Below are 19,679 nucleotides of genomic sequence, written 5' to 3' on the forward strand. Positions count from 1 at the left end.
CTATAAAGATGAAGAATTTGGATACAGATTATGGGATCCGAAAAACAAGAAGGTCATTCGAAGCCGAGATGTCATATATCAAGAAGGCCAGACCTTAGAAGACTTTGGGCGACCGGCCAAACCCAAAGTTGATGATGTTTCAGAAATTGTTCCGAATCCTATGCCATCACAGCATGCCACTGATGAAGAAAAGCTACAGCAGCATGCAACCAATGATGTAGAGTTACAGGATGGTTTTCTAGAAGAAGAAGTTCTAGAGAAGAGGGTGTTGAGCAGGCAGAGGCACAACCCCCTCCGCCAAAGACTGTTGGTCCACAATTATGAAAATCAATGAGAGAGTCTAAACCGTCGACAAAATACCCTGCTTCTGAGTATATTTTGCTTACTGATGAGGGGGAGCCAAAAAGTTTTCAATAAGCTCAAAATCATAAGGAGAATAGTAGCTGGCAGCAAGCTATGCAATAAGAGATGCAGTCTTTGCAAAAAAATCAGACTTATGATTTGATAAAACTTCCCCAAGGTCGAAAAACATTGAAGAACAAATGGGTGTTCAAGTTGAAGAAAGATGGCAGCGAAAAGCTATTCAAGTATATGGCTCGATTGGTTTTCAAAGGTTTTGGGCAGAAGAAAGGAATTGATTTTGATGAAATCTTCTCGCCAGTTATGAAAATGACATCCATTCAAGTAGTTTTGGGACTAGTGGCCAGTTTGAATTTGGAACTTGAACAGATAGATGTAAAGACGGCATTTCTCCATGGTGATCTAAAGGAAGAAATTTACACGGAGCAGCCAGAAGATTTTGAAGTAAAAGGGAAAGAAAACTAAGTCTGCAAATTGAATAAAAGTCTCTACAGCCTCAAACATGCACCGAGACAGTGGTACAAGAAGTTTGACTCATTCTTGGTAAGTCATGAGTACAAGAGAACTGTTGTAGACCAGTGTGCATATGTCAGGAAATTTCTTGGTGGAAACTTCATCATACTCTTGCTCTATGTTGATGACATGCTGATTATTGAACAGGATGCCACCGTAATCAAATCACTGAAAAATGAGTTATCATAGTCCATTGACATAAAGGACCTAGGGCCTGCACAACAAATTTTGGGCATGAAAATTATGCGTGACAAGGAAGCCAAGAAGTTTTGCTTGTCACAGGAGAAGTACTTTGAACGGGTAATTGAAAAGTTCAACAAAAAAGATGCTAAGCCAGTCAGTACTCTGTTGGCTAATCATTTCAAGCTGAGCAAGAATTCTTATCCCTCTTCTACTAAAGAAAGAGGAGATGGAGGCTATTCCCTACTCATCCTCCGTGGAGAGTTTAATGTATGCATTGGTATCCACCCGATCAGATATTGCTCATGTTATTGGAGTAGTAAGCAGATTCCTTTCCAATCCAAGGAAAGAGCACTAGGAAGCAGCCAAGTGGATTCTGAGATACCTCAAGGGTACAGCAAAAATGTGTTTGTGGTTTAGAGATGCTAAACTAGTCTTGGAAGGCTATACTAATTTAGATATGGCAGGCGATCTTGATGGTAAAAAATCTACATCAGGATTTCTGTTCACTTTCGTGAGGGGAGCTATGTCTTGGCAATCCAAGCTACAAAAGTGTGATGCTTTATCAACAACTGAGGCAGAGTATATTGCTATAGCAGAAGCTGGGAAAGAAATGTTGTGGTTAAAGCGGTTTTTCCAAGAGTTGGGATTAAAGCAAGAAAAGTTCATGATACATTGTGATAGCCAAAGTGCTATAGACCTGAGCAAGAATTTTATGTACCATTCACGCACGAAGCACATTGATGTTCGGTATCATTGGATATGCAAAGTGATGGAGAAACAATTATTGGAACTGATCAAAATCCATACAAATAAGAATCCAGCTAACATGCTTACAAAGGTGGTCTAGAGAGACAAACTTGAAATTTGCAGAGACATTGCATGGATGGACTTCAAGTGAGAAGTCAGTCATGCATGTGGGTATGGAGGGGGAGATTCATTAGATCCAACCCACATGCATGCAGAGTAGAGAGTCAAGAATGGATAGCGTACGAGGACTTCCATCGCAAGTGAAGGAAATCTGAGCTAGGCATCTGCAAGACCAGCTTTCTCTTCTTTTCATGTTCTTGCCATTGTTGACTCTCACCAAAAGAAGGTAGAAATTTTGGTGGGTTTGTCTCCCTCTCCCTCTCTCTCTCTCTCTCTCTCTCTCTCATCTTTGTGTATAAATAGAGACGAGAGGGAGATGGTGAATTGTATCAAAAATTTGAGAGAGAGAGTTGTGAGTTGAGTGAGAGCATTTCTCCTCCTCTGTTTTTGTATTTGCTCTGTATTAGTAAAATTCTTGTTTCTACTCCGTGGATGCAGGCATTGGGCCGAACCACGTAAATATTTGTGTCTCATTTGTGTGTGTGATTGTTTGTTGATTATTTTCTAAGTGTTCATAATTCTAACATAAATAACCTCCTAGTGATGGAAATGAACTTTATGAGAAAGATGGCACTGATGTTAAGTTGATGTCTCACACTAGTAGCCTCAGGTTTTGAGTAAACCACACGAACCGCAAGATCAGGAGTTTAAACCTCCCTCTCCCAAGACATCTCAAAATCCCAATTTGCCAAATTATACTTTGCTTTAGCAAGACTCAAACACTACACTCCCCCAGTTGGCATTGCAGCATCAATGGCATTCGCCATCCTAACTTGCATTACTGCTGCAAGCGTTGAAACACGAAGGCTAAATGTGATTAGAAAACACGTTTTACTTGGCAAAATCATAAATTTAGGATCAAAATCGAACCAATTAAAATTATAAAGACTAAAATGACACAAGAATCAAAATATAGGGACTACTGTCGTAATTTGTCCATTACTAATTAATGAAAAAATTTATTATTTTATATTTTAATGTTTGTAAGGTTTATGAGTAATTTGTAAATATTTTGTTAGACTTCCACTGGTAGGTAATACCCCTATTGTGAAATTATGTTTGTATGGTTGAAATTGGAATTATATTTAAGAATTGATATACAATTTTTATATAGTTTTGTTTAGGAGAGATGTTACAATGTGCACCCTCAAAAAGGTGCATATGGTATGCCCTTCATAAATTTTTTACAAAATTTCATAACTTAAACCCACAATGTCATAACTTTTTCACTACCAAAGTCATAACTTCTTTTCACTGAAAAATGTCATAATAAAATCTCAAAGTGTCATAACAAAAATCACAAAATGTTATAACATTATCATTCCTAACTTTAGGGTACACATCATAAATTTGTTATTCATAACTTTATTACAAAATGTCATAACACACATCACAAACAATCATAACGTTTATGTTATTTAAATGGACATTTTATTTTAAAATAACGAGTATGGTTAATAACGCTAACATTCATTCAACTATTAGTAAATATTACTTTGACCTAATTAGGTTAAAAGTCTTTTTTTTTTTTTTTTAAACCACATCAGCTCTCTACTTTTTTCACAATAGACATTTAACTTACTTTCCAAAATAGGCATTTATCTCTAATATTTATGAATTCATACATATTAATCATTTCAACTATGAAAACCGTACAAATACATCTCATCCGAAGGTGATCTACAAGGGTAAAATAATACATTTTTATAGTTGATGGGGTCAAAATGTACGTATTCGTACACTACAAAAATTAAGGTTTTAGAAACCAAATTTAGGAACAAAATTATTTTTCAGGGACCAAATACTTTTGTTAGGAAAAGTGTCGTTATTTTATTTTTAGTAACAAAAATTGAAAACTAGTGATGTATTATTTTTTTTTTTGGGACCAAAATTTTTGTCTACAAAAATAAACTTTTGAGACCAAATTATTTTATCCCTAGAAGTGTATTTATTAGTGACATTTTTTAAATTTTGCCATTAAAAGTCATGTTTTTTACTTTTTTGGATGACCTTTTATCAACTATTCTCACGATGATAGAAATTGATTTCTAAATATTTTTACAACAAAATTTTCATTTTTTGGGATCAAAAAATTTAGTCTTTAAAACTCTTATATGTTGTAATAACAAAGAAAAAAGTCAAGTGATATTCATTAATAATTGAGAAGGCCTTGGTGTAACTAACCTCAATAAGTATCAATGCTACGACGTCATTCTGTATATAAGTTCAGATTAGTTTCATATTTATATATCAAGTAATTATTGAATACTTCTAAAACATTAGTGTGACATTATCCACCTAGTAATCTAAACCAATAACATAGTAGGAATTCACACGAATAAAATATGATGATTCAACTTTGTTAAATAGTTAGAGAGCAAGAAATGACTTGGGGTAAATTATTTGGCATACCATGCTAAAAACTCTCAGATTAAGGTTGGTTAATTTGTTGTCTATCTCTTGCATTTTCATGATATAGGATCTAACACCACTCATCCCATCATACCTCATGGTGGACAAGGTTTGCATAAAGTCACCAGTTTTAGCCTTTTCAAATTGTAGGTGTCGTTGTCCTATGGCATCAAGGAACATTTTAGCATTGGACTCATTTGGCATACCATGCTAAAAACTCTCAGATATGGACTTCTTCATGATCGTAATGATAAGCCTGCCTGCTTTATTCCATTTGTGATATTGAGTGTTTTGCTTAGCAGTGCTAGTATTAGTGAGTTTAGGGGCTCATCATCAATTCAGGCAATATCTAAGTTAGCTCAACCCAACACTAACTCAACATCTCTCTTCCATCTCTTAAAGTTATTCCCAGTCAAGGTTTCAATGGAACAAATATGATTATTCACTGCAATATTGTTAACAGATGCAACAAATTTTAACATGAAGTAATTGAAATATACATGGGCAATAACAATAATAATAATTTCACAAGAATTAACTTTAGGTTTATTCTCGGAGGAATAAAATATATCACCATACAAACACCTTTGAGCAAAATATATAGGACACATCCTAACACCTCTAAACAAGTTAATTAATAAAAATGATTTATCAAAAACTATCCATTTAGTTTGATAGATCTTTTCAAAATCAATAAATTTCCCTTACTATTGACTCACACTACCTCTAAAATTCATTGACCAAATTACCACATTTACAACCCTATAATATTTTGAAAATATCTAATAATTCTGCATGATTCAGAGCCTTTAACTTCATGCAAACTCAGCGTTGTTTTTAGGGGATATCACAATTCGTGTAATCTTTTAAAAAAATTACAAATTAATGATAATTATTATAAATTTTAATAATTAAAATTATAATTTTTTTTATATATGTATAATTATTTTATAAATGTGTCACTAGATTGTAAATTCCCTCTTTTTTATGTGGTTAGATCCAATGTAAAAAATGGGAGCCACTACAAAATAGACACCAAGATTTTCTCGTCAACTATATATAAAATAATTGGGGTAAATTATTTTACATTTTGTCTTTTGTATCATTTCAGACCTTACATTTTTAATTGATCCAATTTTGAACCTAAATTTTCAATTTTGTGTCAATTTGATCCAATTAATAATATTGTTAGTGTTTTTGACAAAAAAATTATCACCAAATTGATTAATATTACTCACTGAGTTTAGCAAACTTATATTTCTCTTTAAATCATGACGCATGCTACTTGTGTATTTTTTTTGTTAAAAATGTCAGCAATTGTACTCAATTAGACTAAATTGAGACAAAGTCATAAATTTATAATCAAAATCAAGTTAATTGAAATTATAGAGACCAAAATTAAAATATAGGGACTACCAGTATAATTTGCCTAAAGAATTAAAAACAAAAAGAATGATTTACACTGATGGTTTCTATATTTTACTCATTGTGTCGTTATGGTTTCTATATTTTCAATTAATTCAATTTTGACTATGAATTTATGATTTTGTGTCAATTTAGTCTAATTGATAATGCCATTAATGTTTTTGACAAAAAATTATTACTGAATTGATTGAGATTAACTCAATTAATTGAATAATAAATTTATAATTTTACCCTTAAAAATATGACATATCAATTATTTAAGTATTTTCTGTATAAAAAAAATTAAAAATTATAATTAATTTGATCATATGGAGATAAAATTATAAATTTATGATTAAAATCAAACTAATTAAAATTACAATAATCAAAATAACATGAGAATCAAAATACCGTGTTCATTTGTTCAAATAAAAACATTACAGTTTTTATATTATTTTATTATCGTCAAAATGATAAGATCAAAAACGCGGATAATGAAATATATGGAATGTGCCATAGCACATGCATGCACCTAGTTCATCACTCATTGTACTCTTGACCCTATGCCTAAGTCAAGTCTTTCTTTATTTGTTTTTAAATTACAAATTACAAATACAGTTTACTTAGATATAACGCGTGATTTGAAAAATTATATTATATCTCTTTAAATTTGTAATCTCATAAAAAAATAATTTTTTTATTAATAAATTATAAAATCAATTAACTTTTTTTAAAATATTAGAAATATATTTCAAGTAACAATTCAATTCAAGTAATTTGATTGTTATATAAAAGAGTAATTAAAAAAAATTTAATCCGGGCATTTTGACTAATGGTTGTGTCACATGATTTGTATGTGAGGTCTCAAATTCAAATCCTATGAAGTGAAATTTGATACCCTTAATAACTTATGCGTTTGATATATTTGTTGTGTTAAGTTTTATTAACTTTCTAGCTATGTCTCAGGTTCTAACTCCAATGAAAAGAAATTAGAGACTTTTGTAGTGTAAATAATAGTTGTTGTTGGGCTTGGGCTTGATGTGTTTGATATATTGGTTGTGTTAGACTTTGTTAACTTTCTAGCTATTGTAGACTAGCAGTCTATTTGATGATATAAATAATTTTCATATTTGTAATTACTCTCTTATTGATTGACAAAACAATTTAAAATTTTCATTTTTTCTGTTAATTTTGTTAAATAAAAAATTAAGATAAAAGGATATATGTAATTTTCATAATTATAAGGGACAATCTGTATTTTAAGTAAATATGAAGAAATGTATTTGTAATTTACCATTTTTTACTAAGAAATTTCGCCTAAAAATAAAAATAATAAAAAATACAGTAAATCACAAATACATCCCCTAAGATTTTATTAAAATACGAATTCTCTCATGTTATTTTGAAAATTACATTTCATTTCTTGAATTTTCTAATTTCATAACACATAGTTTATTTATTAATTTTTTTTTCGATTCAAAATTTATTTTATTAATAAATAATCAAATCAATTAATAATTTTTTTAATGAAATCAAAAATTTATCTTAATCAATAATTTAAATAATTTTATTATTATTTAGAAAAGCAGTTATAAATTTTATTTATTTAATTAATTATATTAAGTAAAAAATTCTGATAAAGAATATTTATAATTTTTTAAACATATTCATGAGAAAGAGAAAGTTGTCCACTTGTCTTTGGACTTCAAATAATTTAGTTGGCTGCCAATTATAACGTCAAAGAATGAATAGGTACAGACAAGGCAACTTGAAGCCTAATACGATATAAATTTAACTTGGAGTATATTGGTGAGTTCACACTAAAATTAAAATAAATTGATATATAGCTTTGCTTACTAAAACAATTGTAATATTACTCATATTTTATCAAATTTTTTACATGAATTTTTGTGATTAATTCTTGTATCACTAAAAGGGTAACGAAAGTAAATAATATCTTATTATATGCACGAATAATATAAAACTAAAAAAGAAAAAGTGAAATATAACATTATTTAATTAAAAAATTGTACAAATCATGAGTGTTTTTATTTTTTTATTTTGTAAAAAATAATATTTTATAGGTAGCAACGCGGCTGGCAGGCTCTCTCTCTCCCTTTGAAATTCCGCGTTCATTTTTTCTTTTATATATGTTTGTGTATATATATATATGCATATACTCTTAAATTCCACCACCATTCTCTCATCTTCTTCAGCAATATATCTTTTATATTTATATATGCACTATCACAGTTTGGATTACTTCAAGCTTTAGAAAGATATATTTGATTGTGAGTACCATCTTTTTCTTTTCATTCATTTTATTTTTATTTATTTTTTTGGGTGCCAATTTATATGAATATATTATATACCTGAGGTCTGTGATATTAGGACTATTTACTATCACTTATGCTGTCACTTATAAAATAAAATAAAATAAAAAATTGGATAAATTACACTGGTAATTTTTATATTTTACCCCTTCTATTATTTTGGCCCACAATTTTTAATTTGTTTAATTTTGATCCTTAATTTTAACTTTTACGTCAATTCGGTCCAATTGATAATACCGTTGGTATTTTTGACAAAAAATTATCACAAAATTAGTTAATATTAACTCACTGAGTTAAGTAAATTACTTATATACGTAATTTTTTAAAAAAATATTAACAATTGTATTTAATTTGACTAAATTGAAACAAAATCATAAATTCAGAATCAAAATCTGGTCAATTAAAATTACACAGATCAAAATACATGGACTACCAATATAATTTTCTCTAATTTTTTCCCTGAAAGTTTGTACTAAAATGTTTAGTATAATTTCTGATTTTAGTTTTTGAGACTGAAATAAATAAATAAGGTAAAAAAAATATTGATTATTAAGAAGGAAACATGCTTTTAACTTAATTTTTTTTATTATCAATTGTCGAGCTTGCTAAAAATTACACCAAATAGGTCTAAAGTCCTCCAACAATTTTAATTCTATAGCATTAAAGCTAATTTATCAAATGCACAATTTCGTTGTGTGTTGGTTTTATTTTTTTTTTTAGATAGGGTGTTCATCTTATTGTTAATTGTTCATATCTTTCACAGGAAGCGAAAGGAAGAACATAATTAACCTTAAAAAAATGGTGCCATTTGTGAGAATTCTGGGTAATTAGTACATTTATCAAATTCCTTAATCAATTTTGATGTACTATTATTTATATTATCTCCTACATCATATATGGAGTGCTAAGTCTTGGTCGTTTGTGTTGTTATGTTTATCAATGGTATGCTAGTTCTGATATGGGCTGACATACTAGCCATGTACGCCATGTGGATGATGATGCTATACTTAACAAATGTTTGGAAGCTCAACTTCACTCATGCTGCTGCAATTATCAATGTGTTTTGGGGTTTGATGGCAATTATGGTCTTGCCCATACAATTCCTTGTTGATGCCTTCATGGGTAACTACTGGATGCTTCTCATCTCCAGCTTTTCCTATAGTGCTGTGAGTGTCTCTTCTTCCTCCCTATTGTGATGTTTTTTTCTTTCTTTTTTTGGTTAGTCCAAAAAGGGTAGAAGGGAGCGATTAAGACATTGCTTTGTGGGGATCCTAACACACTCTGTTAAGATGGGCTAAATCATAGCCTAACCTCAACCCAACCGTGGGCATAGTGGTAAAGGTGTTAGTGACCAGAGATTGAATCACGTGACCCATCCATAATTGCTGATGAGACTTAAACTCATAATTTTTGAAGGTATAACTATCAATAAGTCTTAATAATTGAATTTAATTCTGATCAAATCTTATTAAAAATAAGTCTTAATAAATAGTCATTAAAAATAATTTTTTGTAACAATTTTTTACATGCGCTACTAAAAATTGATAATTAGTGACTTTTTTTGTCACGGTTTTTATAAATTATCACTAAAACTTATAATTAGTGACGTTTTTCTGTAACGAAATTTTCAAACTGTTGCTGAAAGTTAAAAATTAGTAATTGTTTTATGACGATTTTGTTAAACTGTCGCTAAAACTTATTAAGTGACATTTTTTGTGAAAATTTTTAAACGGTTGTTGAAAATTAACAATTAGTGACTTTTTTTTAATGATATTTGACGAAAGATACCATTAATTATTATAGAACTTATTGAACAATAAGGCCTCGTTTGGGAACAAGCTAATTTAGTAATTTTTTGACTATTTGGTTAAAAAAGTAGATAAAAAAAACTTATATGTTTGAGATAACTTTTTGACTAATTACGAAAAGATGTGCAAAAAGTAGAGAGAAAAAAGAATCTTTAACTTTTTGGTATGAATTGTTGTTTTTTTGGCTAAAAGAATAACTTTTTGACTTTTTAACTAAAAAAGTAAGTTCCCAAATGGAGTCTAAGTTCACCTATTAAGATTTACATGTGAATCTTTCAATTTTTTATTCACTTTACTTGAGAACAACTCCCACTCTTGGTGGTCAACTGTGATGCTATAATCTCCACAAAGGTCCCAACCATGTTACAAAAAATAGTGATTTTGGGTATCATATTTTAGAAGTAATAATTTTAAAAAAAGGTAAATAAATACAGCCACGTTATGTGGCAAATAGGATCAATTTCAGTGATAAGTAATGTCAATTTCAATAATAAATAGATATTTATATTATAAGATAAATGAGATCCATTTTAGTCCTAAGTAATATCAATTCTAATAATAAATAAAACCACTAAAATTAGTTTATTTTTCCAAAAGCCCATTTAAATTTTTGTTGCCGATTTTAACCATTACCAACCAATAATGACTGGAATTTTTACATATCCAAATCTAATGATTAGGAGCAGTTTTAGGTATATGATACCTAAAAACCCTTTTTTGTGCCAAACAAGATCTTCTATAAGAGGCAAACACACACAACTTTTTTTTTGCATGCAGGGTTTTGGATTCCTAACAATGTCAACACCTCCAGTGCTCGCCAAGGCCACAGGCACCTGCAGTCTATACGAGCCCGAATGCATTGGCGAGGGACAAAAAATACTCTTCTACACAGCACTAGTTCTAATAGCCCTGGGACTATCTGGTCACCTAATTTCACTAACCACATTCATGACCGAGCAAGTCACAGAAGAGGTCGTTGAAAACATCAGTACGCGCTCGTGCATCACCATGTTTGTGGCCTCATACATGGCAATCTTTGTCGTTATAGGCGGAGTTGTGGCGATTTCATATATAAGGATATGGTCAATTCGGTTTGGCATACCCGCTATTTGTACGGTGGTGGCGACACTGATATTCTTGAGTGGTTCGGGTTCGTATAATTGTGTTAAACCACGCGGGAGCTCGCTGACTACTGTGTTTAGAGTGCTTGTGGCTGCAACCTCTAAGATGTTTTGTAAGTGCCCCGAAGAGGCTGATGGGCTCTATGAAACCCGTGATGATAATGTTGATGATGTTGATTTGGTGCCTCATTCCCGTCGCCTAAGGTCTCTCTCTCTCTCTCTCTCTCTCTACTTGTTCAAATTAAAATATTCAACCGTTACATTTCCAATTTCAATTATTTAATTATTTATGAGAAATGATTTACTAATAAAAAAAAATTAAAAATGATGTGGGAATGTCGTTTTTAAAATTATGAGTTTAAATAGTGAATATTTTAATTTGAAATTAAAAAAATTACAAAAAAATCACATGATTTTGTACATGTTATTTGTGTTCAAGGTATTGGGTGCCATTTTTTTGTTTTTTTAAACCAACCTTTCCATGTCACATCCATTATCTAAATTTATAATTTAACAATTTCATTTTTTTAATTTTGATTTGATCTAAATTGGTCTAATTTCATGCTAGCATTTAAATCATTAGCGAGATATTAATAAGATTCATTTCTAATTCCTACAGGATGGCATGTGTTACTTTGGTTGTCAACATTTTGAATTTCTTCTTTTTATTTCAAGAAATATGCATTTCGTGTAATTTAATTGCTAAAGTTTCATTTTTATCAATTTCATTCCTAAATACTTTAAAGTTGTGCAATGTCTTCTCTAAATATGGCATGTGTCTTATTTTTGTTTTTAAAATTTTAGTTTTGTCAATTTCGTGCCTAAATATTGTAAAGCTATGTTTCATTCTCTCCATCAAAGTTACCAAAATGACAGTATTAATCATAACATTTTTATTTTATCGCGTTTGTTTTTAAAAACAACCTTGTCATTCATTTTTCATAAACAAATTTGATAAATAAAATTACTACAATTAATGAATATACCTAATTTTTTTCATAAATAATATATATGGAAAATTATAAAATGAATCGTTCGGATCATTTAAACAGACCCATGATAAGTTGCACGGACCCTAACTTTGAGCTTGACATAAGCCGACACGTACATTTAAAACCTAGAATCACCTTTCTGATCTATATTATGTTTGAAATGCAGGTGTCTAGACAAGGCTGCAATTATATTACCAACAAAACCTCTAGAAGAACAACAGAAGAAGAGATGGAAACTCTGCAGAGTCACGGACGTAGAAGAAACTAAACTCACCATACGAATGATCCCCTTGTGCATGACTTTCATTTTCTGCGGCGTTGTATCTTCCATCGGCAACACATACTTCATCGAGCAAGCAAACCACATGAACCACAAGCTCGGCAAAATCTCTATCCCCATCGTCATCCTCCTATGGTTCCACGACCAAGGCAAACAACAATTCGCCAATCTCTACTACAAGCTTGCCAACAAGCTAGGCGGGTCAGGGGCGCGACACTATGCTCCTCTTATAGGCATCGCTGTGTCAATGGTTTTTGCAATTCTATGTTGCATTACTGCTGCCAAAGTTGAGACAAGAAGGCTAAATGTGGTGAGGACGCACGGTTTAATCGACAAGCCAGAGGATAGAATTCCAATGAGCGTGTTCTGGTTGCTTCCACAGTTTGTACTCATCGGTGCCCTTAATGGGATTCTTGAAAACAGCATTGTCGCAATCTTTATTGATCAGGTTGGGTTAGAATTTCAAGTTTATTTCAAAATGAAAATCTGTCAGACAGTGACTATATACCTCTCTCTTCAATAAGTGTCGTGTGTTTTTTTAAGGATTTACCTTCACTCCATGTTTACTTATAAGTTATCATCTATTTTTTGAACAGGTTGGGCCATCAATGAGAGCATACGTGATCCATTTTGGTTTCGGTGTGGTGGGGTTGGGGAGTATAGGGAGTGTTCTATCAGTGTATGTGGCAGGGAAGGTGAGTGAAAGAGGAGGAAAACAGAGTTGGTTTCAGGACACATTGAACCATAGTCGGCTTGATAAGTATTATTGGACACTGGCTTGGTTGAGTGCTGTGAACCTTGGTTTATACATTGTGACGGCACTTTTTTACCGTTTCAGAAAATCAGAATTGGAAGATCCTCAATCAGAATTGGAAGATGAGGATGCTCCCAATTACCAGAACACGAATGCACCTTTTAAAGACAATGCTCGATGTTGTTGTTAGGTGGCACGGAATTTTCTGTTCTCAACATTTATTAGGTCACATATATTGTTTTCTGTTAATTATCATATTTGCAGTGTGAAAATTAATGTGAGCGTTACATGATTTATATGATGTCATAGAATTATGTGAACATTGATAGTTGAATAAATCCCATTGTGTATGTAGAGCTTTTGACTATTTAGTCGGTTGGTAATTTGATTGTGATTGGAGATTACAATAACATGTGATCAGGTACATTGGTAGAGTGGAAGAATCTCAAGTTTCATATTAAATTAATAATTTGATTTGTTGATTTTTCAATTTTATGCAAAGATCACTAATGGAAAACAATTAAATTAATCCTTTAATAATAGCAATATGATTTCATCATATTTGTTTGCAAAGTAATGAAAGACGAGTGTAACTTTAAAAATATCTCGTTCATATTTTTTAAAAAAATTTTCATAAAATATGTGACTACTAACCAAACCGATCATCAAAATAAAACTTATGATAGGCCCGCAAGAAATAGACTGCACAAATATATATATATATATAAATAAAAATTCAAACGATGAAAAAGAGTTGCTTCTTGTAAAACGTATGAACCAAATGAAGTCAATGGTCTTTCATTATACTATTTGCATATAAACAAACAAACAAAAGACTAAAAAGAAAGAAAGTAAATGCAGCTGATGGGGAGGTTTCTTTGAAATCACTTGGAAGAAGAGATATGTTTTCTTTGAAGTTGGCTGGCTGCTCAGAAAATTGTCATTCAACTATATACTATATGCAGTAATATTCACAATTTTTTTTTTTTTTTGGGGGGAGGGGGGGTAGCGAGCGTATCCAAAGTTTTACTTCAGTCTCTGTCCATGCAATCTCCTGTCTCACGCATACGAGTCTCTTTTCGTACACATACCGAGGAGCAAAAAGTTCTCTCTACCTCGCTTGGCTATTTGTGGAGGTAAGATTGTATTACTGTTGATTAGGTACTGAATTTAAACAAGATTACTCTGAGAATTCTTTCTAGTTCTTGACTCTGCATATGCACTTGAAAAGCTCTGTTTAACTCAATTAACTCTGTTCTTCAAATTGCACACTAGTTCTTTTGAAATTCTACTTTTGGGCTTCCCTTGAACTGTTCTTATTCTTCTTCTAAACCTGCTTTTGCAGAAAGTGAGAGTGGAAAAGACAACGCATAAATGGCAACCTTTGTGAGGATTACAGGTAATTGACCTGGTCTTAGACTTCTAGTTCTAGATCCAAAGTATTATCAATTGTTGTTAGCTTTGTTTAAAGATTAAGCTCATATAATTTTCATGTGTAGACTGTCTTCCATCCGAGTGTTGACTATAATTTTCCCTCATTTTCCCTTATGAGCTCCATTTTCCAGCTACCCAAACAGCCCTTAATGAAAACGTCTAAACTTCAAAACCCCAACCAATTGGCATACATAACTCTTTTTCTTTCTTTTCTTTTTTCTTTTTTTTTAATAAAGATTGGGTAGACGAGTCTTTGTTTATTACAACTGTTTGGCATTTAGCGCTGAAAAAAAAGGGTGGGAATTTACAGTCCGGTGGATTTTTCAACAAAAAAATTCACATGTATGGAAAAAATTATAATAATGTTTTATTAATATTTATAAAGTTTATCATTAATTTTAGAGAATTACATTTGTTAGGTTTTATTTTTTGGCAACCCCGTTTGACAAAACTCCTTTCAGTTGTATTTGTTTTTGCACCTTTTATTTCAGTGATGCTATAAATTTATTAGATGCGAATCCAACCCGAATCGTGCATTTGTCAATTCCTATGAATCAAAACCGAGGTTGTAATAAGATCTAGTTTTCCAGATTTTTAATTTTGGTCGTCCCGCTCGAGCGGGGATTGTAAGCTCACAACATCTCTGTTTCACCTGAAAAAGTACTAGATGGTGTGATTCGACACTCGAGCGTGAAGCCTATATGAATCACACAATTTTAAAGCCTCCGCTCGAGTGGGAAGTCCCACGCTCGAGCGGACCGCGCGAACACAGATTTTTGGATTTCTATAAGGAATTGGTTTTCTTCCAAAATTAGGATTACTTTGGTTTTCTATAAGTAGTTGGGTTTCTCCCAAAACTTGGACAAGTCTTCCAGATCTTCTTTTTGGATTCTAAGGTTTATATCTGGGGATATTTTGTTAGTTTTCTTTGATGTTTTCATTGAGTATTCAACTCATAGTTTAAACAGTATACATCAAAGGTTTGTTTGTTCATTCTACACAAAAAAGAGAGTTGTTCTTCGGTGGATTCTGAAGAATTCGAGCCTGAAACTTTGGTGGATTCCGGAGTGGCTCATTGTCAAGACAATTCTGAGGTGAAAAAGGGGTTGGAAGAGGCACATAGAGGTTGGTTCAATTCGAGCGTGGATTCGCTAGGTAATTGAGAGTATACTTGTGCAATTCCTTTATATCTTCTTAGTGGATTGTTTTGTGGCTGTTACTCGTGGTTTTTTTTATCACAATTAGAGGTGTCCAATTGTGGTTTTTTCACGTAAAATTGTTGTGTCGTTTTGTCTTGATTGTTTGATTGGGATTGTTATATACTGCTTAAAATTGATACATAATCACAAATCAACATCTAGGGTATTTCTAGATTTTTTAATTGGTATCAAACCATGTCGTTCTATTTTTTAAAAAAATATATTCTTTTAGAACGAGATCTTGTTTGATTTGTGATAATGGATTCAATTCGTGAGGGAAATTCTATGGTTCGACCACCCCTACTTGACGGATCCAATTATTCGTTTTGGAAAGCTCGGATGAGATCATTTTTAAAATCTATTGATGAAAAAGTTTGGCAATCTGGCATGAATGGGTGGACCAAACCAACAATTACCGTTTATGGAATAACTTTCCCCAAACCAATTGAAAAGTGGGACACAATTGATTACCAAAATAGTAGCTGGAATAGTAAAACTATCAATTCTCTCTTTTGCGCTATCACACCTGAAGAGTTTAGTCGTATTTGTAATTGTTAAGTCACAAAAGAGGCCTGAGATATCTTACAAACTATTCATGAGGGCACTCCTTCAGTTAAACGCTCAAAACTTCAAAGGCTCACGTCTAGTTTCGAAAACCTTTCAATGAAAGATAGTGATACCTTTAATGAATTTTATGCGAAGTTGAGTGACATTGTAAATTCCAGCTTCAATTTAGGTGAAAAAATACCAGAATCCAAAGTTGTGGGAAAAATTTTGAGATCCTTGCCCGATCGCTTCCAACCAAAAGTTACGGCTATTGAGGAGGCTCAAGATGTTGACAACCTTAAGCTAGATCAGTTGGTTGGAAATCTCCAAACTTATGAGGCACATAGGAATTTCAAAAAGAAACAAAAAGATATTGCTTTTAGTAGTGCTCATAGAGTTGGAGAGGATTCTGATGAGGATTGTGAGATAGATTCCAAGATTACGGCTGCTTTTGTTAAACAATTTAAAAAATCTTTTTTAAAAAAGAATCCTAAACTTTTGAAATCTACTCATACGCATAAATCTAAAGGCAAAGAGAAACTCAAAATTAATTCTATAACCAATAAGGAGAAAGGAAAGATATAAGGAAACTCTGAAAGACTCCAATGCTATGAATGCCAAGGATATGGTCACTTTGCTTCAGAATGCCCCACTCGTTTGAAGAAGAAGAGAACCCTCGCCATCACTTGGGATGATGAATCAGAATCTGATGAAGATGAAAGTGACAATAAAGATCAAGGCGAAAAGGGACATAAACAATTCCTTGTTTTCATGGTGGTTTCCGAAACTGAAGGATGAACAGAGTATTCGAAAAGGTCTGTTGAGAATGCCACTGATGATGAATCCTCAGGAAGTGATGATGAAGAGCTTGAGCAAGCTTATGAAAACTTGTATAAGGAATCTCTTAAGTTATCCAAATTGAATGACAAACTCACTATGAAACTCACAGCATGTGAAAGTGAGAATGTCAAACTAAAGGAGGAGATTTCCGAGGCTAAGATTGATGCCATCAAGATAGCTAATAATCGACAAGCTCTTTGTGCAAAACTCTTGACTTGTGAGACAGAGAGGAACGAGCTACAACAAATCTATGCAACATATAAAGAAAAAATTGAAACTCTCGAGATGTCTCAAGTTGTTTTGGAAGAACTAATGATCAAGAAAGAGGAAGAACTCAAGTGGGCTATGGCTACCATTGGTCTTTGGAACAAAGGATCAAAGACTTTGGACAATATCATTGGGTCTCAACAAATTTGTTCTGACAAAGAGTGGCATTGGGTTTGGTGGTAAGAAAGAGAAAAAACAAAGTACTTCCACATCTTATGATACAAGAACTCAAAGAAAGGGGGAACAAAAAATTCAATATAAGGATGGACTTCTCAAACTTCCTAGAGTTGGTAAGGTAAAAGAAAAGAAGATACACCCTGTACACCCTGTTTTTATTTGTTATCATTGTGGTATGTATGGTCATATTCGTCCTTATTGTTATAAGTTGCATGGGAGAGTGTATTTGCCTAGACCTAAAAATTGGAAGTTAAAAGCCAAGTCGAGGCGGGTTCCCATTGCAGGGGAAAGGAAACACAACGTCAAGACACCACCCAAGAACTGCAATTCTCACAACTTTGTTTATACTAAAGCGGTTTGGGTGAGAAAACATGACTTGTGTTAATTTGTTTATTTGTTTTAGCTTTTGGGTTTTTGTGTGTTGTTTTTAATGGAAAAAAAAATGTGTGCGCTTGTTCGTTTTTTGTCTTGCTTTGGTTAAAAGAATAAAAATAAATAAATAAACTCAAAAAGATTTTCTTAGTATGGTTTTGCAAGCTTGAAATTTTTGAATGGTCCTTGGTGCATATTGGAATTGATGAGAATATCCATTACATATTAATATATGTGTGCTTTCTGTGGTCATTACTCGTTTTGGAGTGTGTGTTTTTTGATTAGTATGTCTCATTCTGTACACACTCTTGGATTAGCAAATTTTGGAGTCTTCCGCCTTAGTGATTATTTTTTCTCTATGGACTTCTGTCATTGATCTTTTGCGTTTCTAGAGGAATTGACCTATACTAGCATATCATTGGTGATGTTGAGTCTCTTAACCACCTTCCATCTTTTTGCACCTCCACGGCTTTCCCCTCAATTCTTTGCAGTTTAGTCATGAGGAAAAGGCTACCTCAGAGTCACCAACCAGGCCATCCTGATTATATCCATGCTTCTCTGGTTCGGTTTCCATACTCTTGAGCGTGTCAACCACCAATGATTGTGCAAAAGAAAAAGAAAAAGAAAAAGAAAAAATGTGCAAAAGAAAAAAAAAAATATATATATATATATATATTCATTGATTAAGAGGGAGCTTCCGCCTTTACTCACCAAATACCCCTTCATTCCTAGTGGTTTGACTTTCCTTTGTTGTGCTTGGATTCTCTTGTCGGAGGTCCAACTTTCAGATCACTACTAGGATTGAATCTAGTGTTTGTCGAACTCCAAAGTCACACACACACTTTTATCATGGGATCTATGCTTTTCACATAATGTATCACTTTCTTTCATGAGGAATCTTCTACAGACTGTGTACATTGTGTTTACTAGTAATTGTGCTTCTTGGATAATCTTGTGTGTTTTAAGGTACAAATCTGAGATTTCTTGCTTGTTTCACCATATTATTTTTGTCGTTTTCTTCTTGTTCACTGTTTTAAGTGTTTGTGGTTGCGTTTAGTAAGGGGGAGTTTGGTTCATCTTGACTTGGGTTGGTTTATGATCTTGCTTTTGTTGTTTGAGAGTTGTTTTTCATGAGTCTTAGTTTTCATTTATTCATGTTTTTCATCTCATGTTTCAAGATAATCGTGTCATATGTCTATTGCTTTTTCATATACTCTTGTAGGACTAATAGTTGTTTTGGAGATTGTGGCACTAATAACTGTTTTGCAGATCAAGACCTTGAGAAAGAAGTTGGGTTTTGTTGGCTGTAATGGGTTGGGGTGTTTAGGATTTTATTTGTTAGGTGTGTTTTGTCACGGCATTGCCAAAGAGGGAGATTGTTAGGTTTTATTCTTGGCAACCCCGTTTGACAAAACTCCTTTCAGTTGTATTTGTTTTCGCACATTTTATTTCAGTGAGGCTATAAGTTTATTAGATGCGAATCCAACCCGAATCGTGTTTTTGTCAATTTCCATGAATCAAAACTGAGGTTGTAACAGGATCTAGTTTTCCAGATTTTTAATTTTGGTCGTCCCGTTCGAGCGGGAATTGCAAGCTCATAGCATCTCTGTTTCGCCTGAAAAAGTACCGAATGGTGTGATTCGACGCTCGAGCGTGGAAACTTCCGCTCGAGCGTGAAGCCTATACGAATCACACAATTTTGAAGCCTCCGCTCGAGCGGGAAGTCCCACGCTCGAGCGGACCGCACGAACACAGATTATTGGATTTCTATAAGGAATTGGTTTTCTTCTAAAACTATGATTATTTTGGTTTTCTAT

At 32.6% G+C, this 19,679-nt stretch overlaps 1 protein-coding gene and 1 long non-coding RNA gene across 2 annotated transcripts; both read left to right on the forward strand.

Moving 5' to 3' along the window:
- The first annotated feature begins 7,849 nt into the window (after nt 1–7,849).
- LOC114268017 (protein NRT1/ PTR FAMILY 5.5) lies at nt 7,850–13,437 on the forward strand. Its single transcript, XM_082891320.1, has 6 exons — nt 7,850–8,030; nt 8,836–8,895; nt 9,024–9,238; nt 10,658–11,205; nt 12,160–12,721; nt 12,870–13,437. Exons 2-6 carry the CDS (start codon nt 8,871–8,873, stop codon nt 13,215–13,217), a joined length of 1,698 nt encoding a protein of 565 aa, XP_082747446.1. The 5' UTR covers nt 7,850–8,030; nt 8,836–8,870; the 3' UTR covers nt 13,218–13,437.
- A 382-nt stretch (nt 13,438–13,819) lies between these two features.
- On the forward strand, nt 13,820–19,399 carry LOC145801086 (uncharacterized). The gene is made up of 3 exons (XR_014341981.1): nt 13,820–14,163; nt 14,373–14,426; nt 19,132–19,399. It is a non-coding gene; the product is annotated as an uncharacterized LOC145801086 (long non-coding RNA).
- The last annotated feature ends 280 nt before the right edge of the window (nt 19,400–19,679 follow it).

Source organism: Camellia sinensis, chromosome 10, assembly GCF_055761805.1.
Source record: "Camellia sinensis isolate YWXY chromosome 10, ASM5576180v1, whole genome shotgun sequence".
In the NCBI taxonomy this organism is placed as follows: Eukaryota; Viridiplantae; Streptophyta; class Magnoliopsida; order Ericales; family Theaceae; genus Camellia; species Camellia sinensis.